This window comes from Zonotrichia albicollis, chromosome 19 (assembly GCF_047830755.1).
Source record: "Zonotrichia albicollis isolate bZonAlb1 chromosome 19, bZonAlb1.hap1, whole genome shotgun sequence".
NCBI lineage: Eukaryota > Metazoa > Chordata > Aves > Passeriformes > Passerellidae > Zonotrichia > Zonotrichia albicollis.
In genome coordinates, this window is record NC_133837.1 from 6,392,146 (window position 1) to 6,413,303 (window position 21,158).

At 41.2% G+C, this 21,158-nt stretch overlaps 2 protein-coding genes across 7 annotated transcripts in view; one reads left to right on the plus strand and one right to left on the minus strand.

Annotated features, from left to right (window-relative positions):
* Nucleotides 1-1,465, plus strand: part of TBCD (tubulin folding cofactor D) — a 119,883-nt gene extending 118,418 nt beyond the window's left edge. The window contains exon 40 of the mRNA XM_074555257.1: nt 1,167-1,465. Within this exon, the coding sequence (XP_074411358.1) occupies nt 1,167-1,178 (12 nt within the window). The 3' untranslated portion in view covers nt 1,179-1,465. The remainder of the gene's footprint in view (nt 1-1,166) is intronic.
* Nucleotides 1-21,158, minus strand: part of B3GNTL1 (UDP-GlcNAc:betaGal beta-1,3-N-acetylglucosaminyltransferase like 1) — a 105,882-nt gene that overhangs the window by 698 nt on the left and 84,026 nt on the right. For 3 of the 6 annotated variants that reach the window (XM_005494481.4, XM_074555259.1, XM_074555260.1), the window contains 4 exons: nt 13,785-13,920; nt 6,090-6,158; nt 4,880-4,954; nt 2,407-2,493 (listed from right to left, as the gene is read on the minus strand). In XM_005494481.4, the coding sequence (XP_005494538.3) occupies nt 2,413-2,493; nt 4,880-4,954; nt 6,090-6,158; nt 13,785-13,920 (361 nt within the window). In that variant the 3' untranslated portion in view covers nt 2,407-2,412. Of the gene's footprint in view, nt 1-1,135; nt 2,494-4,879; nt 4,955-6,089; nt 6,159-13,784; nt 13,921-21,158 lie in introns of those variants that run through there. The other 3 variants (XM_026797677.2, XM_026797678.2, XM_074555258.1) reach the window with 3 other exon arrangements.

Genomic DNA, 21,158 nt, shown 5'->3' on the forward strand with positions numbered 1-21,158 from the left:
AAACTGACCTGAGTCTTGCTTTTGAAAGTTTTAAAATTAAGTAATAAAAAAGTTATGCTCAAAATAAGAGATCTTACAAGATAAACTCTCTGATCTCAAAAAACTCCTTGTGTTAATCCTTAATTTTTGAAAGCTTAGAGAAGACTGATACTTTAGGAGAGAGCTGTCTCTAGGATAAACAAAATAATAAGAAATATATAAAATATTAAGAAATAACAATATCTAAAAATATCTAAAATTGTAAAATAATAAAAATATTTTATTATTTTAGATATTCTATTATTTATTATATCTAAAATAATAAGAAATATCTAAATACATCTAAATCCAAGTATCTCCGAGGGAGATATGGCAGGATAAAAAGGAGAATGAAGTTGGCTTCAGCTGAAATCAATACTTTCTACTCCTTTCAATTTTGTACAAATGAAATTTGCTGGAGGGACTTCAAACCATGGGGTTAAAAGGACTGAATATTACAGCTTTATATTTTCTTTTCTATTTGGGTTAGTTAGTTACAGAGCTGGGAAATGCCAGGACAGCAATGCCACAGGGAGTGGCAGTTCCCCCCAAAAAATGGCTCAAAATTCCAAATTTCCCTCCAGAAAAATTGAGAATGGGAGGGATAGGGGGGATTTTACCTCCTCCCTGTTGTGCCCAAAGCCCCCCAGGATGGATTTGGGATGGTCTTGAGTCTGGGGGTAAATCTGGGATCCCAAATCCTGCCCAGGGAAAATGTGGGGGGGTTTGGAGGGAGGGATCTCCCAAATTCCCAGGAAAAATGGGGAGTTTGGGGGGGTTTTCCTCAATTCCTGTTAAAAACAGGGGTTTCCCCCTCAAATTCCCAGGAAAAGCAGGTGGTTGGGGTTTTCTTTCCCCTTGTTTTCTGGAAAAAACAAAGTTCTCCAGTTCCCAGGAAAAGCAGGGAGTTGGGAGTTTGTTCTGAGTGTAAAACTCCCCAAAATCTCCCACCTGCAACCCAAAATTCCCCCCTCACTGGGAATTCCAAGGTGAAGGTGTTGGGTGGGGGGAGCAGGGGGGCTGCTTGCTCCAAGTGACTCTTCCTCTTCCCCTTCCTTTTCCTTTTTCCTTTTCCTTTTCCTTTTCCTTTTCCTTTTCCTTTTCCTTTTCCTTTCCCTTTCCCTTTCCCTTTCCCTTTTTCCCTGCAGAGTTCAGCATGAGGAGAGCAGGTCCTGCTGCTGGGCTGTCCTGGAGCTGCTCAGTGGTTCCAGGTGGGAAGAGGCTGAGCTGTGACATCCTGACCATCCTGACACCTGAGCCTGCCTGAAAGCACCCCTGTGCCACAGCAAGAAGACAAAAATTCCTTGTTTTCAGTTTTTAATGTTGCTGTCTGGCAGGTTCTTGTCATGCTCTGAGCTGTCTGGTTTGGTGTCAGGGTTTTGTACCTCCCTGAATGGAGCCTGTGCTTGTACACACAGCAAGAATTAAACCTGACCTGCTGCACTGATCTCTTCAAGATTGATTTTTCAGAGGTGAGAATGGCAACACTCAGTGATACTGAAATCATCCTGAGCACCAAGTGTCCCTGTGGAAAAGTCTGTTATTCCTATGTCATAGTTAACCAAAAAAACCCAGGTTTCACTTCAGCTGATGTCAAAGCCTCTCTTAACAAATAAGCAAATAAACAGCTTTAAATAAATAAAGAGCTTAACAGCTCTTTATGTAACTAATTCAGACAAACTGTTTTTGTGGTAAACTCAGTTTTGAAGAAGGTGAGGCAGTTCTTCAAGCAGCTCCAGGAGACACCAGACTGCCAGGACTCCAGCTCATTTCTTACCCCCTACAAAATGAAATCACTCTGAAGTTGATCTTTAGTGAGCTCAATGTGATGGGAGGCCACATTCTATTGTAATTACACTGTTATTTTATGGCTGTAATTAAGTGCCAGCAGTAGAACAGTGGCTGTGTGTGTATAGACACATCTCTACAAATGTGAAAGGAAGGAAAAATACAGGCAGAGAAGCTAAAACCAAGCCAGCTTCTCTGTGCAGGTGTTCACTTCCAACCTGGCTGGCTCAGACTCTGGTTTTGAAGAAAGTAACTATAAATGAGATTATTCAATACTTCTTAAGGATTCCTGCAAGCTGGACTGGGAGTTGGAATTAGTGGAGCTCACTGACTGTTAATCACAATTTACCAGCAAACTGAGTGATATGCAACAATAAAAGTAGTAATGCACACAGTAAAAAAACCCCAGTAATAACTACTAATGTGCACAGTAAAAAGTAATGCACACAGAATGACCCTGGTGTAAATGTGACCTCCCTTACAAAGGGGTTACTCAGCCCAAAGATTAAATTAACAAATCCCAAATGACTAAAAAGTTCTAAATCCCTGAAGAATTTGGTTTTCCTGCACCCAGACACACAGAGAGCAGCACTGCCTCACCTTGCTTTAGTTAAAGTGATAATAATCCTTCCCTTCCTTCAGGTTCAGCGTGGCCAGGTTTGTTTCAAAGGCTCCACCTGTCATGTCCTGTGGGGGAAGAAGAAGAAAATGAGCTCAAACTCATTTCAGGCTGTAGCAGGTTGGGGTCACTGATTCTTTAAGCCACAGAAGAAAGTCCCATTTGCAGAACTAAACAAATAAACCACGGCTCAGGAAAGTTTCTATTGAAAAATTCAGGGGATTTTGAAAATGTAGTGTTCTAATCAGTGTTGGGATATCAGACAGCTCCTCCCTCTGCAGTGCTGCTCTGGGGCACACAAAGGCTGCTCAGCCCAGCTCTGCTCTGGTGTTTGCCAACTCTGACTTTGACAGAAAATGGACAAAACAAGGGGTTTGGGTGGATTCTGAGCACTGATTAGGTTGACTGATAAAACAAGCCCTTCATCAAGCAGATGAAGTACTCTGCAGAGTTAAAGGTGTTTCCTTTTGAGCCCCAGTCATGTTTTCAGGACAGGAACTGGCTACATTTGGTCCTTGAGCAACCTCAGTGATGTCATTAAGAAAACAGGGCAAATTCAGCATTCCTGGGCACTTCCTGCAATCCTGAATTACTGCTCTTAAGGAATGTCACCAAAAAAAGTCCCCCAAAAAATTAATGTTTGTGTGGTTGGCCCAGAACAGCAAGAGTGAAGTTTTAACTGTGAATGTTTAAGATGGGAAGTTACAGAAAGGGAATCCAACTGGAACTGAAGGAGTGGAAAAAAAATAACCTGCTTTATAGAGGGTTTAAAAAAACCACGAGTCCAGATGCTAAATTAAGTGGGAGAGTTAAAGACAAATCTTTCATTCACAAAGCACAGGAAAAGCCAGGCAGGGCTGTACAATAAGAGATTTAACTACAAATTTTCTGAAAACTTTATACAATCAAACTACTTTAATTGCTGTGACAGAAAAATAAAAATCCCTTTCATTTCCAGCCGTTGGAATCCAAGCCAAGGCAGGGCACAAAGCAGCATTTCCAAGCATTTTGCTTTTACCTCCAAGCAAGAGCAAACAGGGAGCACAAACCCTTGGGTGAAGTGGCCCTGAGCAGCTAAAGCCACACTTTGATTCTCTTCAGCAAAAACTCACACACAGAGAGCAGAATTCCAGCCCCAGCTGCCTGTGAAGCCATTGTAAAATGAGCAAAGATCAGAGGATGCCTGCTTCTTGCAGAAGGATTTGCTCTGGTACCAAAGCCATGCCAGTGCTCACAAGGGAGGAACTGCCTGAAAAAATAAATGAGCCAATGCTGCTCCAAGTACATGGCCAAGAGAGTCACTTCTTGTAAACAGCCCACTTAATAAACACATCTAATCTCCAAAATCGCCCTCAGAGCTGCAAAGGAACATGCAGGTTTTGTCTGTATCAAAAGGAAAAATAATCCCCTACCTTGAACAGCAAAATAAAAGCCAATAAAGCCCCTTAAAGCACACTTCCATCTTCAGAAAATGATGATGAACTTTGGCTGGTGAAGAATAAGCAAGCAAAAAATGCTCAGTGGCCATGAGGGGAAAAATAGACTGAAATCCCAACTGCAGTCAGAGAGCAGAGTTTGCAGACAAGATGTTGTATAATAGTCTCATTGTAAGGGCTTCACAGATTAAATGTGCTTCAGAACAGGTTGCACAGATGTTTTGTCTGGGGACTTCCACCCACTGTTATATGCAGTATGAAAAATTAAATTAGTTGTAATATTCTTTGCTAATCCAAGAGTTTATCAAGCAGCAGTAAAGGAAAATGGCCCAAGGCACTCCCAGTCTGGCTTTACAGCCCAAGTTCTAAGCCCAGAGCTGATCAGGAGGTTGGGAGTGCCAAGTTAAATCAGGCTGTACCAGAGGAGAGGAGATCCAGCTGATCCATCCCTGAAGAGATCAGCCCAGCATTGCAATGTCAGTGTTGTGTGGAGCTGCAGGTTTTAGTTGCTGTCAAAAGGGTTTTTGTTGTTTTTTTACCACTGCAATGTATTTGCTATTTTAAATCTGTGTTACAACAGCAGAAGAACTGCTGGTTATCCTCTAATTATAGTATCAGGACAATTAAACCAGTTGAAATAAGTTACCACAGTCAGATACAGAAGATGCCTCCGAACTGGCAGGGCCAAACAAAATGCTTTTTAAGATCTGATTTTTGCCATACATGGGGCTCCAAATTCTTGGCCCAAAGGAAGGTGAGTGCATGTGCTCATTGGGGTGTATTTGGTACTGGGGAAAGAAGTACAACAGATCCAGCCCCTTCACAGAAGCTGTCCCTTTTCTAAATTTTACCCAAGACTGCTGATTTAAATCCTAAAATATCCTGCACAATCAGTGTGATAAAAAAAGCCATTCAGTAGAACAAAAGCTTCTGGGAAAAGGCACTTAGAGTGAATAGAAACTCATTTTCCTGAGGAGCAAATGCTGCTCCTGCAGGTGAAGCCAAGGGTGGGACTCACCAGCTTCACACAGATCACAAAGGGTGGAGTTGCATCCCTGAAGTGACACACAGGAATTTTTGGTTTTGGTCTCTCCTGCAGGAGGAAGGGGTACAGAAGCACTCAGGTTACTTGCCAGCTTGGTTTTAGGAGCTGCTAAACTCAAAATGGGGGAAAAATGTTTTGAGCTGTGATGTTGAAGAGAGCTTGCTCATTCTCTACCTGTGTTTCAGTGCAGTTGTGTGAAGTTACACCAAATCTGAATTTCTGCTCCCAAGAGGAGCAGCTCTCACTGCTCCACTGCTTCCTCCTCACCTCCAAATTCTACTTCCAGCCCTTTCTTAAACAATTCCCTCTTTGACCTGATGGGCAATGTGTGCAGCTTCAACGGCTTGCCCCATAACAAACTGTTCCTCTTTTTTTGGTTAATTTTTTGCCATTTCAGTGAACTGCATCCATTCCTGTGCCCTCAGACAGCATCAGAGCAGGCACAAGGGCAGAGCCAGAGGAGGATCCCTCCCTCCTGCTGGGAGCTGTTAAAGGGCTAAAGCTCAACTGGGTTCAGCACAGATCCAAGCTGCAGGATTTTGTAAGGATTCCCAACAGCTGCAGTACAATCTTTGCATCTGATCTGAGAAAATGGGCTTGTTTTAGGAAGACCAATGCCCAGGATTTGTGTCAGTCACACTGACAGTGTTACTGAGCTGCTGGGCAGCGAGTCCTCAGAATTCCAGGCTGAAATGCTGATCCCAATTGCTTCCATGCAGCTCAAACACTCAGTGTTTTCCCAGTATGGAATTGTACAGTTCCTCCATGCTGTACCTGAGGAGGGGCCCTCCTGTCCCTCCTTCCCTCAGTCTCACTCCCATCAGGGTAATTTGATTCACAAGATAATTAGTTGGAAAATTTTCAATTTTGAGGGTTCCTTCATAAACCAAATTCCACTCCCATTTAGAAGACACACCTGTCAGTGAAGACTGTTTTACCCCATCATCAGGATCCTTTCCGAATAAGCATTTTTGTCTTTCTAAACTGACTTCACTGAGTGTGAAGCTGACAGTCCTGGCTCCAGTTTGCATTCCAATGTCCATTCCCAGCCCTCCAATGTTTTGTCACTGCCTCTCCACCAAAATGAGCTGCACAACTACAAGATCAGTGACAAATTCCTTCATCACATTCCTCAGGACACATCTAGATCACAATAAAGAATGCAAGAGTGCCTATAACTCACCTCAGACTCCTCATAGGTGTAGAATCCTTTTGTTATTTTCTTTTCATCAACATCACAAAATGCAGTTACCTGGAAAACAGCAGCAGAATGTTTCAGTAACCCCATTTCACCTGTAATGTATCTGTGAGCAGAGCTGAGGCATGGGATGGCCACAGGAGTAGGACAAAGCACCCTGGGCCTCCTTTGGAGCTTAAACCCTGATTAAATCCTGTCTGGGTCTGTCTCAAGGAGTGGAGAAAATTCTGCAGGTGTCTATGAGCACGTTCTGATCCAAGTCACTGGCTGCATAAGGGAACAGCACCAACCCCATCCTCAGGGAGTAAACTCATCCCAGAGATCAGTTTGCTCATCTTGGCACTTCCACTAGAGCCTAGGATGAGATGCAATAAGAGCCTCTCTCTTCCTGTGCCCCCCAAGCATGGGATGTGCCCCAGACACCTCAGCACCACTGCTCTGGGTGCCTCAATTCCAGGGCACAGCACACCAAATCTGGGAATTCCTATGGTTATGGACTTAAATTTCAACTGAAAAGCCCAGCAGATCTGATGTTTAAACACAAATAATTACTGCTTCACTTTGCTTATTCTTACTGGAGTTATGAAAGCATTATTTGCAGCCCTAGGTGCCAGATATTTCAGATGGGTTTTTATTTGCATTCCTCATAAATATGCAGGCAGAATAAATGTCTGCCATCTAAAATACACAGTGGCCTTATTTTTGAGAGTCACTAGGTTGCCAGGAACATTTTGGAAGACATTTTAAAATAAACATGGCTATGTTTTCTTCTGACTTCCGTTGGATCTATTCATATTATCTACATGGAGCTCTTATGCTGAAGCAGAACAGTTGAGATAGTTAAGGTCATACAGAAATCAATTATTCTGGTGAAAGCTGGATAGCAGGTTTCATATCTTTTTAATTGCTGCATTAAAAATTGATTAACAACACTTACTGCTGAGAAAATCTGAAAAGCCAAACAGCTGTTTATTAATTTATTAAGTTAGAGAAGGTTGAAAAGGCTGGCTGGCTTTCCGTGTCTAAAATCTCTCTCACACATTTTCTTCCTGTGATTTAGATGGTTTTCTTTTACCTAAAGTGACCTCATTCTGTTTGTAGAGGGTTTTTCTAATACCATATCACTTCCTTCATTAAACATCAATGGCAAGAGAATGCAAACAAAACTATCAAGGGACTGCAAATAAGGCTGCAAAGCACCAGTGTCCAAAGCAGTGAGGGAAATGAGGGGATAAACTGGGCAGGGACAGTCCTTGGAACCCCTTAGAGAGACACAGGGAGACCTGGAGAAGACAAAACAGGCACCAAAACAAGAACAGAACATTAAGGAAGTATGGAATTTGCACTCTGGGGCCGAGTGAGTGAGGAATCACATCAAGGGCACACCCAGAATTTGCTTTGGGATTGCACGAAGGACATGAACCCTGTGTCAGCACTGGAATGGGAATAAAGGGAAGGAGGGAATTCAGGAAGGTGCTGGAGATTGTACAAGGTGTTTGTGCTGGTGCAGCTGGGTTAGATGGAAACACACAAGCAGCTCCCTCACAGATTAATCCACTTTACATCCCTGAACCCATTTCCATGCCCACTGCAATGCTTTGGGGTAGCTGCAAAATCAGGTGGTGTGGATGTGTGCACACACAGAGATTTATAAATGTGTGTGTAAATGAAGGGAACCAGTACGAGTCACTGTGGGAAGAGAAAAGGGGAAGGGAAGGGAAGGGAAGGGAAGGGAAGGGAAGGGAAGGGAAGGGAAGGGAAGGGAAGGGAAGGGAAGGGAAGGGAAGGGAAGGGAAGGGAAGGGAAGGGAAGGGAAGGGAAGGGAAGGGAAGGGAAGGGAAGGGAAGGGAAGGGAAGGGAAGGGAAGGGAAGGGAAGGGAAGGGAAGGGAAGGGAAGGGAAGGGAAGAGAAGGGAAGAGAAGAGAAGAGAAGAGAAGAGAAGAGAAGAGAAGAGAAGAGAAGAGTTCCCTAGCTGTATTCTCTTCATTCTGCGCTTTAAAATTCACTAATATTCAGCAAATCTCAGTTAAACCATTTGTGTTTTACTGTCCTGGAAGCTGTGATCATATTAAACAATATTTAGCAAGATATGCCTTCAATGTCAACCCAAGAGAGTTCTAGGAACAAAGTACAATATGTTGATTTACTGTCCAATAAATGAAGTTATTTTTGGAGCTGATTGTGCTCTTATAGATAATAAAAACCAAAATAAACCACCAAAACTTATGACACAAGGTGAAGTTCTATTTACATTTCTCTGTCACTAACTGAGAATTCAGCTGCAAGATCTGTGCTGGAAAGTCTCACTCTTCACCCTCAGTGTGTTATTAACCCAGTTAACAGAAACCCCTGAGTGGTGCCTGGACTTCTCAGCAGGAATCAATTTCTTCCCAATATCTAATCTCAATCTCTGTCAGTTTAAAACCATTTCTCCTTGTCCTGTCACTACATCCCCTTGCAAACAGTCTCTCTCCAAAGACACTCCTTGTATCACTAAATTGCCATTAATTCCAGCTCTCCCTCTCACTCCATCACTCCAATTTCTGGGTGTAGAAAACTCTGCTCTTTCCCAGCCCCCAGAACACCCCCCACAAACCCCTCAGTGAAAAAAAGAACACAGATGAGTCTGTGACAAATTTCCCTTTTTGTTATCACTGAGGTATTTCCCTGTATAATTCCCAATGGGCTCAGGCAGCTTAGACCTGGTATTTACAGTAGTAAAAAACAGGTCAGACCTGAATGGGTGATTTTTCTGCAGCCTGCACACCATGTGGGTGGCCAAAATGTAAGGCAACTCTTTTTCTGACACACACTATTTATTTTCCAAATAAAGCAAAGCTGTGTTTGGAGTCTAAATACAGGACTTAGGCACAGTTGTTTATCCTATAAGGAGAAGCCAGGGCATCAGGCTTATGGGAGTTATTTACTTTATACACTATCAAGATAAACCCAGAGACACCTATTTATTTTCCTGCATTAATGGCCTTCTTTCTTGTAGCTTTTATGAAGAACATATCCACACATGAACTCCTGTCTCCCTATGAGAAATCATGAATTATAAAGCCATAAAGGAGTCTCAAGTTGCTTTTTTCCAGCCTCTCCTTTTAGCAAAATTACTCTTTGGCAGTATGACACACTGAGTCCTCAGATCACGCTTCAGTGTTGCTAAAATATATGAATTATTACATGTTTTTGTTTTAAACATGTATAAAAATCTGCACAATTACAAAAATTCCAAAGGAAAGAACACTGCTAATTCTCTCAGCTCAAAACTGGAGGAGCTGGGTCTCTGCTACAGACAAGCTAAGGAACTACTGTAAGTAATTTTTATAAATATGGACTGCAACTTCCACTAACAGCGGTGTAAGGGGAAAAGGAGAAATTGCCTTCTCCCTCCAAATAGAAAGTTTACATTGCTCAAAAGATAAGATACCAACTCAGAAACAACCTCTGCTAGGGGATGACACGTTTGAGGAAGATAAAAGCCCTTTTCTGGCTGCTCTTCCTAATAAACACAGGGGCTCAGCAGGGCCAGGCTGGGGCTATCAGACCTCCCTGGGGAAAGGAGATTAAAGGCAGCAGATCCTCCTCAGGTCCCAGCAGGAGCAGCAGCGACAGAAGGGAGCCCTGGGGTGCAGCTGGGAGTACCTGCCTGCTGGAGCTCTGCTGGGATTGCACAACAATTTAATTGTTTTTTCCTGTGTGACTGGTTGGGTACTGCAGACAGTGTTTGCTCACACTTCCCATTCCACTCAGATTTCATCATGGAAAAACTGAAAGGTTTCATCACCCTAATGATGTCCTTTTATGGTGGATGATCTTCACAGGATTTTGTTTTCACCTGTGGTCTGTAACAGCCATTCACAGAAAGCAACAACCTGAAATCAGCACATTCTCAGGTCTGGAAGGACATGAGAGGCAAGTTCCACATGGGAGAGTGAATAACTGAGTGGAACTTGACAGAAAACTGGAAAACCCTTCCAATAAATGGTCACCTGCACACTGGGACTTCTCCTTCCTCCCAACATCAGCTGGTGTCTCAGAGTCACCTCCAAAGACACAACCTGCAAAATCCTACTGAGCAAAATCCAGAGACAACCTGCAAAATCCTACTGAGATCTTCTCTGCTGCATTCCCTCCCCATCTCGTGCAATCTCCCATCTGTTTTAAACTTCTAGTGAACCCTGCTAATTCTTCTATTTATAATTCTTTCATTGAAGCTTCTAGAAAGCCTCAGGAGCATGTTAATATACATCTCTGCAAAAGCAAAACCAGTTTTGGCCACTCATGTCAAAACAAAGCAACTGAAAGCATTACAATGCAAGTTCACATAGATAGAGCTAATGAAAAAACAGGACAAGAGACACAGGGGCATGAACAGCTTCTGCCACGCCATGGAACCAGCAAGCACCAGCCACAATCTGAGGGATTTTCTGATTTTCTGTACCAGGAGCTGCTTTTATTTCACCTCTTTGGCACTACAGAGACAGAAGCTGAGGGTATCCTTAAATCCCAAGAATGAATTTCATTATTCCATTTAGACACCATTCCACTGAAAACAGCAGCAGCTTCCCCTTTTTTGCACATACCCACAACAAAATCAATGGAGAATTTTAACACCAGAATCCAACATGCAAAATCAGCTGCTAAACACTGGATATAAAACATTTCCCTTGTTATGTACAACACACACCTGCCTTCATAGGGGTGGGACCTCACTGCCAGAGACTCATCCCTGCAGAGGAAATCTGAGTGGTGCCAGGCACCTTTTGGGTGTGCACAGCTCTGTGCTGGCAAAACAGAGCTTGCAAACAGCACTTCCTCCCACATGGAAACAACAGGGAGTTTTCCTGGCCGAGAAGCGTTCACTACAGCCCAAAATGAAGCCTTGATTTACCCCATGTCATTTTAGGATGTTTTAAACCTGGATTTAAGTGAAACTTTCAAATTTCATCTCTTTCCTTGTTCTGGAGGCTTTTAACTTGCTTTCACACTGCCATTCCACTGTAGAGGTGGGTGCAACATTATTATCCCTTTATTCATTTTTCTTTGATTTCCATGTCCCCACTCCAGACCCTGACAGTGCCACTCACACACTTTCAGAATGGTTAAAATGCTGCAAAATTTGAACATTTCTTGGCTGTGGGGATGAGCTGAAGGATCAGAGCTGCAACACAAGGTTTGGTGATGCTGCCCTTGGAAAAAGGCAGAGGGAACCCAATGGATGATTTTAAATGTCGATGAGCCAGGGAAAAGGGCCTTCAAAAGACTTTTTCTGTTGTCACAGAGGAATGGCATGGCCTGGCTGTGTACAAGCACTGTTTCCAGCCCACTAATGAGCTGATGCTTATTTGGGCCTTTCCCCTGCTTTTCCATGAGCCACTGGAACTCTAATTTCAGCCATCGGAAATGACACGAGATGTTAATGCTCAAGTTCTCCTTTTAGCTGAAGTCTGATGGAGAATAAAAGAGCAGACAAGACAGCTCAGAAACCCTCCAGGCACATGGAGCATCCCAAAAAACATTTGGTTTCCATCTTCAGCTGCAAATTATAGACACAACGGATGTGTTTTAAACAAAAAAAGGCCTGTTTGACTTCATTCTTGCAGAAATGCTAATACTGAACCACTGTCAGCAGTGTGAATCAAGAAGGGGACAGCCAGGAAGCAGAATTTCCCTAAGAATACTGAGATCATGGTAATTAATTCATAAAAAAACCTACTAGTGGAATAATTTTTTTCGTGTGTTGCTGTTTAGCAAAAATCCTGAGCCTTGGATTTTTGCCTGACTCCTTGGGAGACAAAGCATCATTTAATATTCAGTATACAGATGGCTGAGGGAAAAGGAGAATTGCTGAGGTGTCCTTTTCTCTTTTAACATAACCACAGCTCACATTCACACTGTTTCCCAAACAAACTAAAGTAATAATTTGTTAGTGAGTATGAACATAGACAGACTGCTGCTTCCTGGAATTGCCTGAATTTTGTTTTCTAAGAAACAATTCTCTTTGGCACGGGGCAGAGCTGGGCTTTTCAACATCCCACAAAGACCCTGTCAGCAGAAGAAATGCAATTGCTTTGTTTACCAGGTTCTAAAAATACTAGAAACATTATTTTCTTCTTGAAAAAGATGTTTTCTTACACACCCTAAGCCTGACAGTTCAAATTATTTAATTCTCTTCCTGAGGATTTAGTACAGTCCAGGTTTGTTTCAAAATTAAAAAATAATACAAGATCTATGTAGGAGGGTTTTTCTGAGGTCTTTTTTTTTATCCTAGGAGTTTGTATCCCAAATTTTCTGCAGGTACTTGGTGCCAATTGAGAAAACAACCCTGCAGAGACTCCACAGTGCAGCCAGAGTCAGTCAGGACATGTGGTGAAATTCTGCACCTCAATAAAAGTATGCAGACAAACAAAGCATAGGTGAAATCTCAGAAGCCTAAACTTATATACATATATATATATATATATATATATATAGCTTTAGAGAGCTATATTCTGTCTAAACTTAATTTTAGTTGGCTTTATACTTTTTTAGATTTTAATATATATAAATATAAGATAATTGTTATTATGATTATTATATATAATAATGAAATAATATACAGAATATAACTGTCATAATAAATCAAGAGATAAAAAATCATATTTAATGGACAGGTCTGTCCTTTCTGAATAAAGCAACTGAGTAATTTAAAATCTTTTCATCCATCTCACCCACTGCCACATGATGGCAATGACTGAGGGATGGCACTGGATTGGCACTGGAATATCAAACAGGAAATTCAGTTCAGTTTTTGCTTTGTACATTTACTCCCATGCCTATTCAGTAATTCTAACTGTGTGTATACAAATGTCTTCTATTTTTTTTATGTGTGTGTGGTCTGAGGGCCACAACATTAATCAGGTTTTTATATGTATTTGTCATTTTGTCTTCCCATCCATATTCTTAAGAAAAGAAAAACACATGCAGCAATAAAATGAATGTTCTGTGGCTCTTTATAAGAAACAGCCATTTGACATTAGCCCTAAAGCCTTTATCTAACACAAAGTTATTGCACACAAGAAAATGCTATAAAAATAAGGTATTTAGACTCTTGGACAAATCTATCCTGAGAAATATCTGCCACTGCCAAATCCCAGCATTTTCAGCTGACTGTGAATGGGACAGCCATGTCCAGCAGTTTCTGCTCACCCTTTCAGCTCACACCAAACCCTTTTTTTTTGGCAATCAAATCCTGTATGGCAGTCAGTCCCTTTCCAAAGGGATTCAATGATCAGGGACGTGCCCAGTATCCCCTTTGGAACTGGGCAAATATTACACAGGTGTGGATGACCCTGGACAAGGCAGTTCAGCACCCAAATAAAGAGTTCACAACCCGAATAAAGAGCTCTCTACTCACCTGAGTACCTGCCTACTACAGCTGTGTCTCACCTACTGCTGTGCTTAGCAGGGACATGGTGCTTTTCTTGCTCTCCCTGCTCACCATAAGCTCTAAATAAAATATCATGGCATTTTAAAAGAAGAAATACATCACACAGAACATTGAGAATTGCCTAAATTTATATTAACTATCAACCTTGTACTTTGGGGACAAAATATCTTATGAGAATTTGCTGGGTTAGATTAAAAGAATATGAAGAAGAAGTGGGTTTGTACAAATGTCACTTTCCAGCTCACCTTTTTCTGATTAGCTGGTGACAAGCTTCTGTAGAGCTTCTTGCCTTGCTTGCCAGCATTCCAAATGGTGAATGATGTCCAGGAGCTCAGGACTCTGTCCTCAAGGAACCTGACTCGGTGATTCCAGATGGTTTCCCTGGAGAGTTGGAAAAAGGGCAGATTTTGTTTTAGCATTATTATAGAACTATGTGCACATGTACACACTCACCTACAGGTAAACCTGACCAAAGGGATTCATATAACACAAAAAAAAAATTAAAATCACATCAGAACATCAGATTGGAAATTTCTGAGCCAAACATAGAAAAGAAATTCTGTGGAAGTTCTTAGATAAAAAACCTTTGGTCAGTTTACACCCTTAGACACTGAAGAGCTGCTGACATCTTCCACAAGTTCAAGACAGGTTCTCAGAAAGAGAAAACAATGTCAAGGAAAGCAGTTTGTTCATGGTCCACTTCTCCCAGCTGGCAAATCCACTTGGACAACTACAGCTTTTTTCATGTTTAAGTGTGTTCTACCCTATAATGCAATATTTAAGACTGCAACATTTATCATGGATTAAAGAAAACTGCCTACTGTTAAAAACATCTACTTTATTTCCAGCATTCATTTAATATTCATTAACTAGGAACCCACCTCAGACTTATCAAACAGTTTCCTAAAGAGAATAAACTGATTTCTTCCTCAATTTGACAAATGAAACTTCCCAACATACATCTCTTGAACAAGGCACCTTGAGCTGTAACTTTTTTTCCCAGGAAATTCTGATGAGCCCCCAGTGGTGTCTCCTTATTTAAGGCAAACTTCAAGTGGATTTTTCCATTTTCTTATTTGCATCATTCCTTCACAGCCCCAGTTCTGTTCTGAAGACCACACAACCCTCATAGGACCCAGTGACCCCACTTCACTTCAGCACAGCCAGATCCTGCTCAGCACTTCATCACCGATCCTGCTCTGATAACTTGGAAAAGACCTCGAGCACAAATAAAATTTCCTCACAGCTCCAAGGATGATGGCTCTGCACCAGCATTTCAACTAATGGGGAAAAAGAAAATTTTGGATTTGATCAAAAATCTCTTCTAATGCAACCACAAGATGCATTCCTGCTGCAAAGCTTTAACTGCTGCTGGCATCCTTTGACACTTGCCTTTTTCCATGTTCATGAGAGCATACTGCAGTCCCAAAGGAAAGTTTAAGGAACAAAATATGAAGGTCAAGTATTTTTCCAGGATCACTTTACTAGAATTTCTGCGTGCTTCTAAAAAGGAAGATTATTGCTTTGCACATAAATGGAAAGCTTTTAAAAGTGATTTTCCTTTGAAATGTGACTTCAGAAGGATAACACCATATTACATTCCAAAGGATCTTCAGAATCTCTTCTGTTGGCTTGAGTGGCACTGGCAAGTTTCTTTTCCACTTGAGTTTACAACATTAAGGAAACTAAAGTAAAAAACCAGGCAGCCTTACAAGGCATGAAAAGAACTTGTAACTAATTTCTAGGTGCAGTGCAAACACTGCAATCTACCTCCAGGCTTGTAAAAGATGTTTTTATTTCATGGAGACAGAGGTCCCAGCACAGCAGTGTTGGTTCTTGCAGACAGTTTGTGGGTGCTGTCTAGGCCATGAGACCTTCAGTGCCCTACTGAGGTAAAATTCAATCAGACCAAGTCCCAGAGTTGTTAATCACACATGAAGATTTCAGACTGAAGGAGATTTAAGGAGATTTACTGACTCATCTCACCTATCAATGTTATCCTGAAAAAGCAAGTGGGGAAAGCTTGTAAGAGAACTGCACTCTGAAATAAAAGGGAATGAAAGGTATTAAACTCCAAATTAATTGTGTTGTTGTTCAACCACAAGAATATTGTCAGACAGCTTCATTTAACAACAATAAAAACCTTTCTTAAATATGTGCTGTGGGCTGTAAAAACAAAGCCAGTATACCCAGCAGTTGGGATGTTTTACTTGCATCACTATGAGCCATTCTTATGACAATGCCCACAGAAAAGCATTAGAAGCTCACACTGTTGTGTTGTGAGGGTCCCAGGACGAGGTGAGAGATGAGAATTGACTTCAAGTTCTCAGAAGGGTGATATGATATGATATGATATGATATGATATGATATGATATGATATGATATGATATGATATGATATGCTATGCTATACTAAAGAAAGAGAAAGGAGACATCAGAAGGCTAGACAAGAATGATAAGAAAAACCAGTGACTGACCAGAGTCCCAACAAAGCTGGACTGGGATTGGTCATTAATTAAAAGCAATTCACATGGAACCAATCAAAGATGCACCTGTTGGTAAGCAACCTCCAAACCACATTCCAAGCAATCAGATAATGATTGTTTACATTTCTTTTCTGAGGCTTCACAGGAGAAAAATCCTGGCAAAGGGATTTTTCATAAAATATCACAGTGGCACTCACACCTCCATATCATGTGTTTTCAATGAAAAAATTAAGTTCTATCAAACACTTTGAAGTCTTGACTTAACCCTGAAATATTTTTAACAGTGCAAGCTGAGATACCAGATCAACACAGAACTGAGGGAGAATTAAGAGTGACACTCAGAGGCTTCATCTTTGTGAGAACTCCCTCTGCACAAACAATCCCACAGGCTGGGGCAAAGGGAGCTTACAGGTGTCAGAGGAGAGAGTTTCGGTTATTCCCTTCAGGTTTCCGCTTCACCTAAGTTGCCACTTGTTTTGTTTTTTTTTTTTTTTTTTGATGTTTCCAGAAGAGATAACTGGGATTCCTGCCTGGAGGGATAAGGGAATGCCATTTTCCCATCCTTCAGCAGCCAGTGCAGGTGCAGCAGACAGGAGCTGCAGCAACGTGCAAAGGGTAATTAAAGAAAATGCCTGAAACGATCCAGAAGTTGTACAAACCACTACTCAGAGATGATTCTCACAGCTATTTTCAGATTATGCATTATTACATATTCACAGCCACCAGCAAAACCAAGGAGGTATTATTACTCTGCTTCAACTCCAAATCAAGACAGCTTTTCCTACCCATCTCACAAAAGATTAGAGTAAGCAATTTGCAGCAGCCTTTAGTGCCATGTCCAAGCCTGCATTCAGTTCACAAGATTTTCCTCAGCCAGAAGGTGGGACAAAATACTTCTCAATGTACAAATTTGTTCCCGTATCCTAACGCTCTTTCTTGACCCCAAATCTTGAAATACATTATTTCCCCCATTCCTTTCATTTTGTTACAACTTTGTAAAAGAAATGTTAGGAGTATTTCTACTCCAAATGTCATTTTTGAGGCTTACATAATTTTCCTAAGATCTGACTTGCCCTGGCCCCTCAATGCTCATCAGTTATGGAGCCTGGGAGGAAGAAGAGGAGCCAAAATCCTGCAGGAGTGAAACGAGGGTATTCATGCCGAGGGTGAGAATGACTACACCGTGTGTTCCTCAGCCCCAAGTAGTTATTACCAGACCATCCACCCAAGTAATGCAACAATGGAGCTCTGTTAAAAATGTGTGGTGACCCTACTGACTGACTACAGGAGTCAAGAAACATCTGCTCTACTCCTATTTTGAAATGAAAGATAATGTGACAATAAAAGCAACATGATTTAATGTCTGAGCTCAGTCAAACCTCGCCATATTGTTGCACTGCCTTTCCCCTCCTTTCCCCCAGTGAGGCCACATAAGTGAATCTGCAGAGCAAAGACAGATGGACAAGTACTTGAGCAATGCAGAAATACAAGCCCAATATCCTGAACAGTACTTGAATTTTAGGCACGGATTGCCATCCACAGAAATCCTATAGATCCATAAATCTGACCTTTTCTCCCTGTGCTGGCCCTGCACAGTGCTCAGGTAACACCAGGCAGGAAGAGGAGCTGCCCAAGTGAGCATCCTCTTCCAGGGCCTTTTTATTGATGGCAGGGTAAGAGAGTTCTGGATGAGAGGTGAATCTCACCTGATCGATAAACCAGAGAACTTCTTCACCACAGTGAGAGCTGAAAAAGCAGATCCCTTACAGCTTTTGCTGCAGAATTCAAGGCCCTTACCATCCACAGGAAATTCAGAAATAAATCCTGTTTGAACCTTGGCCATACTGGTGAATAAACTGATTTTTTTTTTGCCGTTGTTGTTCTGTTGAACTTCATGTGAACTTATTAATTGCTGGACTATATCGTCCCACTGAGTTATTACATTTACACTGTTAATAGGTTCTATTAATGTCTGGGTTCATCTTCAGGTCACGGGTCATTAGCTGAGGCATGGTTTGCATTGTGGCCTATTTTTCATGAAAGGCTTATTAAGAGAGACAGAGACTATCAATGTTAATGGCATTTACTTTTCAAGAATCTAATGAGGTCATTAGTTTCCATGTTTAATTGAAGTGCCAAATGCAAGCATAGAAGATAAAAATGCAGTTGACCTCATCTTAATTTCAGCTCTACAGGAGTATGTTATTCCTCTCTCCTGCCTATTTTTGGCCGTGTGTGATTGTGCAGGAAATGAAGGAGGCATTCCTGTGCTCACCACAGATCCAAGACCTGGCCTCAGAGCACCTCTGAAACAGCCAAATGTGTGTTTCACACTGATGCCTGTTCCTCTTAGCTCAGATGACACTGGAAGCTTCCAGTGCCTGAAACCAGATGTTTTCACTAGATTATGTAATTCTGCTTATTCCTGCAGAGCAGCATCATGCTTATTCTGAGCACAGGGGAACTGAAATTACTGAAGGTGCACTTCACCTTTTCTGTGTAAGAGGGAATTGCTCAGATCTTGGACAGAAAGTACAAACCCTCTTTTCCACATGTATTAAATTTGTCTTGACTAAAAACTTGTAAACTGCTCCAAGGATTAGTGCATGCCCCAACCACCTGTCTTCATGAGCTGCACCACCTAAAGACAAGTGCAATTTTTTATTGCTCACCTCAAATCCAAGCTCACTTTCATCTCGCAGTGAGGTATTGTTCTATATACAGATCCTTTCTCTCCCCTTTGGCAAGATAATAATCTATGAATTTTAACATGTTTTTATTATACATTAGACTTTCTTACTCCAGTATTCCTCACTCTAAACTCTACTATGGTCTCACATCAATTTAATGTGGCCATGCAGCACTGAGTACACACAACCCTAGGGTACAACACCAAATAAAGTGATTTAGACCCAAGAGATATGAAAAGAGGGATTTTGTGCTGTGAATTCCTAGCTGAGAGAAGTTTCTCAAAATCCAGCAGGTATCCATCACAGACTTTTTGGATGAAATGACAATGAGAACATTCATATTTCTGCATGCACCCAATGAAATCTAAACACAGACACTGAACTTCATGCAGATTCTGTCACACACCCAAAACATTTAATAATGCAGACTGACGCCTCCAGGGTAAGGGAGAATGCAAATAAGATTTGGTTTCCTGCTTCACAGATACTCTCAGCTCCAGATATGTGTTCCAGAAGGATACTAATCATAGGAAATGACCTAAAGCACGAGTGTTTACAATTATATGTACTAAGTAAAAAAATAAAAGAACCAAACATCACTTGCCAAGCAGTTTTACACATATTTTAGGAAGTCTGAAAATGCAGTGAGGCTTCTTTCCCCCTGGCAGGTTCTGAAAGACACTCACATAAACTGAAACCATCACAGGCTACGAGTGACTGATGTCTTTACTGGAAAGAATGAATGATGCACCTTTGTATAAAAATGGCCTGCTATGGTTTTTAAGACTGAAACCAGTGTTAAAAAAAAAAAAAAAAAAATCAACTTTCCTGCAACATCATTTTGATCTCAGACAAGATAATAATTTGGCTGGTGAGTTACTACTTCCAAATCTAGGTCTAGGCTAACTCAAAATTTAAAGATGACCTGGGCCAATGGCAAAAAGCAAAACACCACAGAAAGCTGCTCAACAAAACACACCATATAAAGAAAAGGGCTTCTAGAGAAGCCAGAGCATGCATTAAATAAGGTGGAATGACCAAGAGGCAAATTAGGCAAGACCCAATTTAGATTATAAACTTAAACCTTGGTGATGAGTCCATTAATCTCTTTTTGCTCAACGTTCCTTTCAGTCTCCAGACACAAACACTGGGCAACCCTTCAGAACTCGGGCAACAAACAAGGGAATGAGCCAGGACAAGGAGCTGTTGCACAACCTCCTGTTTGGAAAGCCACACCAAACATCATCCCCAGTAGTGCCAGCAGGAAGCCAAGAGGAAGAGCAGCTCTCCCGATTTCTTAGAATGAGACAAGGAAGGCGCCAATTTGGACAGGCACCCTGCACATCTGAGAGAGCTCACAGCATTTCCACATTCCCCCAGGATGCTGTAATTCAGGGTGCTTGTGCCACACAGCCTTGGAGATCTCAATAAGCAACAGCTTGCAGTAAATTCAAAACAAATTAATTTCCAAGAATTAGATGCTTTCCCACAGATAGGAGCAAAAGGCTTCCAAGAGTTTTTAGCGTCCCAAAATGCGTGGCTGGAAAGTTGGTCACTAACTGCCAAAAGGATCACACAGTAAAAGAGGAAAAAAAGAGAAATCTTTACATTTCAACATGAATAAAAAGGAGAATAATTTATCTCATGCTTGTTTGCAAAATCAAAATCATATGTACTATTTGCTTGAATAACCTTTCCATACTTAAATGATTTTAGATAGATATTCATATTTATGAAGATCTGTAGTGATATTAACCATGAGTGGGCTATTTTTGGGATTCATTTGTTTTATGCTATGTGCAGCAATACAGGGATGGAGAACAAAGATGCACACAGAAATGTTCATTTTTGCTTGGACATTTCTACTAAGCCATAAAAACAAGACTGACTGAAAAGTGTACTCATATCATTAATCAGTAAGAAAACAGTTTACTTAATTACCACTGTGATTCTGGCATGGGATTCCTAAAGGACTGCAAAACCCATGTAATTTTTTATTACTGTCAATGCATAAGAGAAGGGAACAGCTTTGGCTCAGCTTGCAGCATGTTGAGGAATCAGCAATTTAACACCTCCATTAGGGGCTGAGCAGCCCAGGAAAGGCAGCAGGCAACAAAAGCATCTCACAAGGAAGCACCTGAGATAATTACTCCTAAACATCCTCAGGGATTTTTCAAACCTCATTATCTGATTTAGGTGGTTTAGACCCTTTAAAATAAGAAAATAATATATGTAAAGACAGCACATTATCAGATTAAAAGCTTGGTTTTGGTCTGGTTCTTTTTTTTTTTTTTTCCAAAAGATGGTTTTTGTTGGTATTACAAGTTTCTGTTTACTTTTTAAATTTTGAGGCAGTTGATTTTGCAATTAAGCCGCAACACTTGGAATTTTTGTTTTACATCATGGTTCATACGTCAAAAAAACATGAGAATGATATTATTAC